Source organism: Pagrus pagrus (assembly GCF_965226575.1).
Source record: "Pagrus pagrus genome assembly, chromosome: 2".
NCBI classification, from domain to species: Eukaryota; Metazoa; Chordata; class Actinopteri; order Spariformes; family Sparidae; genus Pagrus; species Pagrus pagrus.
In genome coordinates, this window is record NC_140186.1 from 30,990,102 (window position 1) to 31,001,564 (window position 11,463).

Here is an 11,463-nt window from a genome sequence, read left to right on the forward strand (position 1 = left end):
CTGAAGGTGGCGCCTGTTGCGTCGAGTCACCGTACCATTGTCCATTTCCACCACATAGGATCTCGGCTCGTTAGACTTGCCGATGACTCCAGCAGGTGTCTTCCAACCTTTGTCCCTGTCGAGCTTCACCCTGAGATCTTGACCTGGGTGCAACTCAGGGAGTGGACGAGCTGAATACCTGCAGTTGTAGAAGAACCTATAAGCTTCCTTTGCCGCGGCGTCCTTCTGGTAGACAAGGTCCTGGTTGGCTGGCCGCAGCAATAATGACTTTTCTAGCGCTGGGACAGTGGTGCGGATTTGTCGTCCTGTCATCAGCTGAGCAGGGCTTGCTCCAGTTGCAGTGATCGGTGTAGAGTAATAACACATTAAGGCTCTCGGTACAGTAGTAGACCATCAGATTCAGAAAGGTGAGCTCTAGCTGCGTGAAATCCTCCCAGGGGGGAGAACTCTGTCATCCTCTGTGGCCACCCTTTTCTGATGAAGGTGATCACTTTTTGAAGTTTGGCGTCGCCCTGTTTGGCTCTGCAGATTTCTTCGAGCTTGGGTGACTTGATTGGCTTGCTAGCCACCATAGTGTTCACATATGCTCTGACCTGACCATCAGTGTCCGACTTGTGGTCTCCATCCAGGGGGTGCCTCGAGAGTGCATCAGCCACCGCCAGCTGTTTACCTGGGACATGCTCCGCGATGACATCAAACCGCATTAGGCACATGAGTAGCCTCTGACACCTCAGTGGGGTTTTGTCAAGGTCATATGTATTAATCAATGGCACCAAAGGCTTATGGTCTGTTTGAAGGCGGACACGGCCCATCCCCTGGATGTAATGGGTGTAATAATCATCGTGGTCCTGTAACAGGGCAGCACCAAGGCCATAGCTGCTGGCATCTGCACTGACCACCGTTGGCCAGCCTGCATCGTAGTAATAGAGTGCTGGTGCTGCCACCAGAGCAGCCTTTGCTTTGGTGAATGCCTGTTGCTGAGGCTCACCCCAGACCCATGCAGTCTCTTTTCTGAGTAGACTTGTGAGCGGGTGCAGCATGGTGGACAGGCCAGGAAGGAATTTGCCCACATAGTTGATCAGTCCTAGCACCTGGCGAAGTTGTTCCACATTTGTGGGGCAGGGCAGTTTAGTGATGGCCTCTACTTTGCTGTTATCTGGTTTCACACCATCAGCGCTGATTATGTGCCCAAAGGACTGTAGTTCAGCCCTTCCAAAGTGGCACTTTGCTCTGTTAAGCTTGAGGCCCGAAGCTTTAATTGTGCGTAGCACCACATCCAGGCCGTGGTCGTGTTCCTCCTTATTAGACCCGTAGACAAGGATGTCGTCCATCACGACAACGGTTCACTCCAGGCCCTTGAGCAGTGTGCTCATCAGCCGCTGGAAAATGATGATGTAATCCCAAATGGCAAGCGTTTGAAGCAAAATCTGCCCATGGGAGCTATGAACGTGGTTAATTTCTGGTAGCTGGGGTCCAACGGGATCTGCCAGAACCCACTTGAGGCATCTAAGTTGGAGAAAACCTTGGCTCCAGCTAGCTTGGGCTTTATATCGTCCAGTGTGGGCAGAATGTAGTGCTCCTGCTTTACTCCCTTGTTCAGCCGTTTTAAATCCACACACACCCTGACCTCATCCTTGTTCCGTTTTGGAGCTGGCACCATTGGTTCACACCAGTCTGTGGGCTCGGTGACCTCCTCTATGATCCCCAGTCTGAGCATGCGCTTTAACTCTTTTTCAACTTTTGGGACGAGGGGAAATGGGACTGCAGTACTGTGAGCTCTGGTAAGCTACGAAGTGGAAGAAGTGGGTTGAGGTGAGAAGACATGTTCCCCTGTGGAAAGATGAATACCCTGCAGTTGACCAAGAGGAATCAATACACCAAAGCTGTATAAGATGAATGGATACACTGCAGCTCAATACATATATGTATATATACTGTATATATATATATATATATATATATATATATATATATATATAAAATGCAATATATGTATATATATTTGAATTATACAGTATATATAATACAAATATATATAACATATATATATATATTACATTTTTTTATTTTATTTTTTATTTTTTTAACATATATATGAAAATATGTAAAAGAACAATGCTAAGTCTGACAGAGTTTCTGGCTGCAGGCTAGATAGTGACTATGTGTGAGTAGCCTACATTTTTCCGGTACTTGTACTTTGCTTGAGTATATTAATATAATGATATGTTAAAGTTAGTATGGTGTTGGATTTATACTGTGCTTAAATGTTTTTTTTAAGAGACAGTGAGAGATTGGCTAGGCTCAGATTGACATCCATTTTACAAAGAATTGTGAGTCCACTTTTCTGAAACAATGAAATGCTTTATGAACCATTTATTTAGCAATTATAAAGGCTTATAAACGTCAGTTATCAGCCGTCCAATAGATGACCACGGTATTTATCAACCATTTACAAAGTATTATAAATTGCAAGTTTACGATGAAACAAATCTCTAAAATGTTGTCTCTTTCTGACTGATCAGGACCTGGTGGCATGAGCTCTTCTTATGTTCAATCTTAGCCTGATTATAATGTAAGTGTTTACCATGTGGAGATTGAAAATTAGTTGCAAAACACAAACTAGTTCTTAGTTTAGTCTTTACCTAATATTAACACCCAAAAACTGCCAGGGGTTACTGTCGTGTATCTGACTAAACTAAGACAGAACTAATGCTAGCTTACTAATGCATGAGGCTGAGTAGGAATAAGATTTAAAATATTACTTAAGAGAAAGTATGCAAGTTATCAGGAAAATGTACTGTAATATCAAAAGTACACAATGCAGAAAAATGGCTCCTGTGAACATTTTACTGTTATAAAAAATATCATTATATTATTACTGATACAGTAATGTTTAAGGAACATGTTTTAGTTAACTAATGTGAGATAATTTTACACAAGACTGCAACTAATGAATATTTGGATTATTTATTTAGTTCCAGATTATTTTCTCAATAAATCAACTGACAGTTTGATTTATTATAAAGAGAATATTCACATTTAAGAAGTTGAATCCATGAAATGTTTACGATTATCAAAGTTGTTTCTCAAGTAATTTTTCTGTCAGTCAAGTAATCAGTGACACATGTTGTTCCATCAATGACAAAGCTACATAATTTAGAAACTTTTCATATGTTATGTGAGTGAAATCATAATTTGTAAAGGAATTGAAAATCTCAAATAAATGAAGTGGAGTAACAAGTGCAATATTTCCCTCTAAATGGTAATGGAGTATACAACTGGCATGAAAAGATAATACTAAAGTCAAGTACAAGTACCTCAAATGTGTACAATAAACTCAAAAGCAGTTAAAAAGGTTATGACCCCAGAGGTTGTATGAACATTTTCAGGTATGTTCTTTAATTTCCTCTGATTTAATCCCTTTGCCTTGTTACCTGTGTGCGTGTGTGATTGGCTGCAGGTGTGTTTGGCTGACTGAAGGATGACTGAGGGTGCTTCTCATTTCACCTACATTGCTTCCACATTTCCCTCACTTGCGTCCTTTCCTTGCGCCTTAGTCCCGCCCACCGAGGATTCTTGGTGATACTGAGGAAATCTGTTTTAAGACAAATGAGATGTCCTTTCCTCTGCAGCGTCACGTGAAGCGACATCCGTTTCTGATGATGGCTGCAACTGATCACAGCGACAGAAACATCAGATGAATTGATGCCAAAAATGCCATTATCTATATATATTTAGATGATAACAGAACTAAAACTTGTGGGGAGATTTAAATAATCAATAAAGTTAAACTGATGTGATGGACTTGTACAGTATCATTTCTTATAGTGCAGGTGATGTAATGTTTTCTTCATTAATGAGAAGTTTTATTTCACTCACCATTAGCTCATCTGATATTAATCACAATGTTCAGTTTTATGACCTAGACCGCCCAATCCACAGATTAACCGTGGTGTCCATTGATAAACCTGTGATCCATCACTACTGTGATAAGATCGAACGTGTGTCTGCAGCTTAGTGTAATCAGTTCAGACATTTACATGATTAAAGTTAAAGTGAATATAGTTTAGACCTACACTTGGAAAGTAGATTGTGATGAACTTGATTTATGGATGGCTTAAAATGAAATATATGATTCTTTTGCAGTTAGTAGTCTGCATTATTTCAGCTGCTGTGTCCTACGTTATACATTACATACATTTTACAACCAATCCTGTCCTTTATACCTGTTTAAATATCTTTGAAGCGGACGACAAACAGTTCTGCTGGATGATCACTTTATTTTTCCAAACTCTGATCTCTGGAGAAACTCTAGCAGCTGGATCTGTATCTGCTTTGCTGTCTGGTGTTGTGGTTTGTTTGGGTTCAGGTCCTGTTTCATTCTCACAGTTTTATCTCTCATTTGACATGTCAGGATGTGATGCACCTGCTGATATCCTGATTATTCATTTTCATACAAACAAAGCTTCTGTTAAACACATTGAACTTCTTCTGGATTTTTTTTGTGAACCCACAACCTCAAAGTTTAAACTGCACCTGTGATTTTCTGTCTGTTACCTGTTTAATAAACAGCTGCACATGAAGAACAAACTGCAGTCTGTATTTATACTGTGTACTGTGTATAAATACTGTGTACTGTGTATTTATACTGTGTACTGTGTATTTATACTGTGTACTGTGTATTAATGCTGTGTACTGTATATTTATACTGTGTACTTTGTATTTATACTGTGTATTAATACTGTGTACTGTATATTTATACTGTGTACTGTGTATTTATACTGTGTACTGTGTATTAATACTGTATACTGTGTATTTATACTGTGTATTAATACTAGCCTAAGGCACACTTGTGCAATAATCATGCTGTCTAATCAGCATCTTGATATGCCACACCTGTGAGGTGGGATGGATTATCTCGGCAAAGGAGAAGTGCTCACTAACACAGATTTAGACAGATTTGTGAACAATATTTGTGGGAAATGGTCTTTTGTGTATATAGAAAATGTTTTAGATCTTTGAGTTCAGCTCATGAAAAATGGGAGCAAAAACAAAAGTGTTGCGTTCATATTTTTGTTCAGTGTAATTCCAATCGACACTGGATTCCTAAACTCATTTATTTATATTTGTTTGTTTATCAGAATGGGGTTACTTTTAACAAGTAATTATATATACTAACAACTAATTATATTAGCCTACCGTTTTTTTTTTCTTGTTACAAATTCTTAAATCAACTCCCCATCATTTTTTATCTTTTCCCTATTCTTATGTAGTCTTTTATTTTTTGCTTTTTCTTGTATTACTTTTATATATAGTACAGTGCTTTTCACACATTTCATTTGTCTTGATGTGTGTTTTTATGCTCACTGCAAAACAGTATCAGCACTTGTTTTATAAATGCTGCTAGAGTCCACAGCTACTCTTACTCTACTCTACTCCAGACGTAACCTTGTTCATTGTTATTGTTTGTTATTTATTTTCTCCGAATACATCTTTATTTTTTCCTCTGCTCCTACTAACAAGCTCTCAGCTCTGTGTTTTGACCTGTAAACCTGTGTTGACTGTAATCTGTATTATTAAATAAAGTTGTTGTTTTTTGGGGTTTTTTTTTTAGAAAAAATGGGGCGGGACTTAAGTGTTAATCGTCACTTCTGCGAACTACGCATGTTCCGCTGGTTTCAACGTCACCGCGCCACGAGAGACCAGCTGATAAACAGTCGACTCTCACCGCCGAAAGTTCTTTGTTCATTTTCAGACTTAGCTGCGAGCTAAAGCAAAGCTACCACGATGTCTGATAAGATGAACATGTCTCTGGACGACATCATCAAGCTGAACAAGAAAGGAGGCAGCGGCCGCGCAGGAGGATCGTCTAGGCCGAGTGGAAGTTCAGGTCGGGCCGGCGGATCGTCGAGGCCGGCGCGGAGTCGACAGAATAACTTCAACCGTGAGAGGAACAACAGATCCACACCATACACCAGGGTATGAAAGGGAAGCAGCTGAAAGATAAACGGAAAAGGAATTAACATTGTGAAATGTTTCATAATGCTTTTTGTCATAGCTTATCGGTCGTGGCTAACGTTACGTGACAATGGACTTCCCCTAACTGTGATAAATGCCGTAAACAGAAACACGGAAGAAGCTAGAAACCCTGAATGAACTCAAAGTAATGTTCCGTGAACACCTTAGGATAGAATAACTACTCAGCTGTGGAAAACGGTCCACTTTGCAATAATGATACCGGCTCGAAACACTCGTTCAACGAAGTCAGCGTCTTAAAACATGGCCTCGTGTGACTGGCCCGGATGGATTTTTGCTCAACAACATGGCTGCTTCTGTGTCTGAAGGTACTCTTTCACAAGTTGTCCTTTTGAGTTGTCAGGTGAAGAGGATCAGCCACTGGGCGCCAGTATCCTTATATATAAATTATCCAACATTTTTATTATCCGTTTTTTTTTAGTTTTAAGATGAAAACAGCTGTTGGAAACCGTAAATCTCAAAAATGGCCACAGAGTGAGAAAGCTGTTGCTTCAACAAATCCTTTAGTTTTCTGAGGACATTTAGGACTGTTTTAATTAGCTCAAACTCTCTTTATCACCATCTCCATCGCATGGACGTTTTCTTTTTGTTCCTGGACAAAAGGCAATGGGCCTTTTTTTTCAATGGACTCCATCTCTCCTCTCCCATGGTATCATCTTTACAAGCCTCCAGGCGTGACCCCTTCAGTGCTTCACATGTCACAATTATGTTGAAATGTGTGGTCAAGTATTATCTATCTGATCACCACTTCAACTATTGTGATTTTTTTTTTCTTTCCTCTGAACACATGGAACTTAAATCCAGTATTGTCTTTTGTTGCCCCCTTACAGCCCAGAGAGTTACCAGACAAATGGCAGCATGACATGTTTGAAGAGCAAGAGCACCCTGGTGGACACAGAGGACTGAGTGCAGGAGCAGAAAGAAGTGTGGAAGATAGTGGCAAGCTGCTGGTTTCCAATCTGGACTTTGGTGTTTCTGACACAGATATTAAGGTAATGTACTGAACCCAATTAATCCACTTAGCTAGTGTTACTGGTTTTAAACATGGCTGACGATTTAACTTTTCTCCCCAGGAGTTGTTTGCAGAGTTTGGGGAATTAACGAAAGCTTCTGTACACTACGACCGGTCTGGTCGCAGCAAAGGGAGCGCAGATGTTCACTTTGGAAATAAGGCTGATGCACTCAAAGCCATGAAGCACTATAATGGTGTCCCACTTGATGGTGAGGTTTCTGTTCTCATCCTACAATGGCATGTAATACTTTGGTGCCTCTTAAGAAGTATTGAAGAAAAGTTTTATTCTGTGTTTTTAGGCCGTCCCATGAAAGTCCAGCAAGTGGTCTCAGATGGCGACACACAGAGCAGACAATCCACACAAAGGTGAGTTGTGTAAAAGCGGGGTGCACTCTGCATGCAGGAATATACTCTTGAGTTTGGAAAGATTAGGTGGTTGTGAATTAACGTGAGACAATTGACAATTAATAAAGGGAGTTTGCTTTACACAGTCACAGCATGTACATACTAGCAATTGGAGGTTATTGGGTTAATTTAACATGAACATAATATGGTTTTATCTAAAATGTTTGATCTTTTCATTTTTGCAGTTCAAACAGGGGCTTCGACCGGAGCAGGCTTGGGCAGGCCAAGTTTGAAAGGAGTGAAAGGAGTGAAAGAAGTGACAGAAGCGAAAGGAGGCAAGGTAGCGGCGGTGGAGGCTTCAGAGGTAGGGGGAGGGGGAGAGGAAGAGGAAGAGGGAGTGGAGACAGACCCCAACTTTCTGCCGAGGAGTTGGATGCCCAGTTGGATGCTTACAATGCCAAGGTATGTACTTGTTCTGCATATAATTATTTTACTCTGTATTGTGAACATGCTGTGAACAGTTATTGATAATTTCATAATCATGTTTCTCATATTTCAGTTTCAGATGGACACCAGTTAGAAGCACTCAGAGGATGCTGCTCCCTTCTTTTGTCTTTTTTTTTATCTGGTTAATCAAATATGATGGATCAGATCTTTTTACACTTGTGTTTTGAAGCCATTTTACTGTATGGACCATTACATTCTGTTTTTAATATTTCCAATTATCTTTGAAGTCATGTTTTCTGGTTATGTTTTGAGGATTTTTCCCCTAGACCATCTGCTCCTGTCTACCCCCATTTTTTTTTTTTTTTTAAATCACATAAATGGTTTGACAGACTATTTGATGTATTAATTATTGTATTATTGTAGTAATAGTACAGTCATTTGGTATTGTATACTTGACATATGGGCATATTTCAAAGAGTTTTGTACATAAATGATTATACTGAATCGTCTCTCTGGTGTTTGCATTTAGCAGTTTCTCTTCCTGAGACTGAAAGCGTCATTGCTCTTCACTGTGACAGTATTTGCATTTTAGAAAATGAATGAAATCCAAATGTGACTAAATCAAAACAGAATTGTGCCATATTTTTGCATTGGTGTATGTTTAATATTGTTTGTGACAATATCACTCTAGTCAACCGTGGCTATTCAGATGGTTTAAGTAGTGACAAGAATGTGCTACTGAAGCCCAGTTTAGTGAGGCTACTTTGCTGAATTGTGGCCACAAACGGCAATTGCTGGAAATCCGTACGGATAAAAATGATGCAAAGAAACAAATTTACAAAGTATTGCATGCATGTGCCATTTTGAGGTACTTGTTCTTGAGCATTTCCTTGTTGCTACTTTAAATTTCCACTCTACAACATGTTGGAGGCAGATATTACTTTCTTGCTACATTTATTTGATAACTTTAGTTATTAGTTACTTTGCAGATTGCATTCTGCATTTTTAAAATTATTTAATCAGCAATCACAAAAGTTGATCAGAAAAATGCTGAAAATTGGATTCCATAATTGGCATAATTGTACATGCTATATATATATGTAAAATGTACTCATCCTTCTACTTTAGATACTTGAGTACATGAGATGCTTTAAAACTTTTATTCAAGTATTGTTTGTAAAGGTGACTTTCACCTTTACCAAAGTAAGATGTTAAATCCACATCTTTACTTTTAAAGGTGCAATATGTAAGAGTTTTAGTTGAAGACATTCTAAAATGAACAAAAATCATCAATAGAAAGTAAGAAATAGTTCTGATGTTAAAACGTGTTGTCCTGCTGAGATATCTACTGAGGTTAGCATGCTTACCAGCTAGACCTGGCCTGTCCAGGTCAAAGCCTCCTGTTCTAGCGGTTTAAACTCGCAGTGCTCTTAGCTCCCAGTCTGGATCGCTAGATGCACGACTAACTGGACAAACTAGCTAACCGCAGCTACAATTCCCAGCCATTAGCTGTTACTATGGTGATATGCTGCCCCCAATTTTTTTTTTGTATGACTGACAGGTGGCCAGTTCTTGCATATTGTGCCTTAAGTGTGAGTTTTAGGTACAGACTGGTTAATCTACCTTAAGTTTGCCAGTATGAGCTACCATAAGTTGCTGACTCTACCTAATCAAGTGGCTGTAGAAGCTCATACTTTGTTAGAGGAGGATGCTGTCTAGTCTCACTCTAAAGGCTGTCTATATCAGTTTGTCCACAGATGCCTGACACGATTCAGACAACTTAATTAGAGACACAAATCCAAAGTATCCTGGTTGCAGAGATGAAGACTTGAGTCCAGTCACTAGTTTGACAACTTTCAACTTGAAAATTAATGGCTTGAGATTTGACTTGGACTTAAAAGGTAAAGACACTTGACTTGAGACATGATGACCTGAATAGCTTGTCTGTGACTATTCGTGTGTTTTGTTCTGGCTGAGAGCTTTTCACTGATTTAAAGTGATGGAAAGGGATTTTTACCCACGAGGCAGAGTATAGTTTAACCTGATTATTGAAATCTCCTGACATGATCAGTCTGGATCTAATGTTAGTTTTCTGTGTCCTTATACACGTCCATACACGTACAGTGAAACAGTTTGGTTTTAAGCAGCCATTCCCCTCCTGATAAATCTGGAGCTCCATCAATGCTGCACCTCTGGAGAGTTTCCTCTGTGCTGTCAAGTTTATATAACTACAGCTTGTAGTTTTGCTGCTTAAATGCGCCACGATGTTTGCTACAGTGACATTACTGTGTGCATGGGAACATTTAAAATGGCTTAAAGCAGCCTCTTTAATCATTAAAGCAGAGTGCATGCACGTTGTGAACCCGCCTATGTATACAGTCCCCTCCAAAGCTACTTTAACAGTGAGGCCAATTCCTTTATTTTTGCTGTACACTGAAAACATTTGGGTTTGACACCAAAAGATGAATATGAGACAAGAGATCAGTATGTCAGCATCCATTTCCAGTTATTGACATCTAGATCTGTTACAAATCTTAGAAGATGGCACCTTTTGTTTGAACCCACCCATTTTTCAAGTGATCAAAGTTATTGGAACATGTGACTGACAGGTGTTTTTTGCTGCCCAGGTGTGTCCTATTACATTGATTATTCAAACAGTAAATAGCACTGAATGTCTACTCTCAGTTTCAGCTGTGGGTTTTGAAGATGCAAAATCAATCATAGCCATCGCACAAACGTAGCCAGTAAAACCATTTGGAATGTCCCAAAGAAAGAAACCACTGGTGTACTCAGCAACAGATGTTGAACCGGTAGACAAAGGAAAACATCAGCGGTTGATGACAGAAACAATGTGAGAGCTGTAAAGAAAAACCCTAAAACAACTGTCAATGACATCACCGACAACCTCCAGAGGGCAGGAGTGAAGGTATCACAATCCACCGGTCGCAGGAGACTTCGGGAACAAAAGTACAGAGGCTACACCAGAAGATGCAAACCACTCATTAGCAATAAGAATAGGAAGGCCTGATTGGAATTAGCCAAAACGTACAGAGACAAGGCTCATAAATTCTGGGACAAAGTTTTATTGGCTGATGAGACAAAGATTAACCTTTACCAAAGTGATGGAAAGGCTAATGTGTGGAGAAACAAAGCATCTGCTCATGATCCCAAACACACAAGCTCTTCTGTGAAACAAGGTGGAGGTAATATCATGGCTTGGGCCTGCATGGCATCTTCTGGGATGGGCTCATTGATCTTCACTGACGATGAAACACATGATGGCAGCAGCAAAATAAACTCGTCTACAGAAACATTTTGTTTGCCAAGTTAAAAAGAGATTGAACCAAACTGATCAGGAGATCCTTCATCATGCAGCAAGGAAACGACCCAAAACACACTAACAACCAAGGAGTTCAGCAGGGGAAAGAAGTGGAAGGTTTTGGACTGGCCAGGTCAATCTCCAGACTTAAACCCTATTGAGCATTTTACCTGCTAAAAGGGAGACTGAAGGGAAAACACCCCCGAAACGAACAACAACTGAAAGAGGCTGCAGTGAAAGCCTGGAAAAGCATCACAAAAGAAGAATGCAAAGGTTTGGTGATGTCAGTGGGTCGCAGGCTTGA

The 11,463-nt window shown here is 39.9% G+C and overlaps 1 protein-coding gene across 1 annotated transcript; it reads left to right on the plus strand.

Moving 5' to 3' along the window:
- The first annotated feature begins 5,665 nt into the window (after positions 1-5,665).
- LOC311267069 (THO complex subunit 4-B-like) lies at positions 5,666-8,344 on the plus strand. The gene is made up of 6 exons (XM_084369907.1): positions 5,666-5,979; positions 6,867-7,028; positions 7,110-7,257; positions 7,348-7,414; positions 7,639-7,855; positions 7,953-8,344. The coding sequence occupies exons 1-6, from the start codon at positions 5,788-5,790 to the stop codon at positions 7,971-7,973; spliced, it is 807 nt and encodes a 268-aa protein (XP_084226033.1). The 5' UTR covers positions 5,666-5,787; the 3' UTR covers positions 7,974-8,344.
- Positions 8,345-11,463: the final 3,119 nt, after the last annotated feature.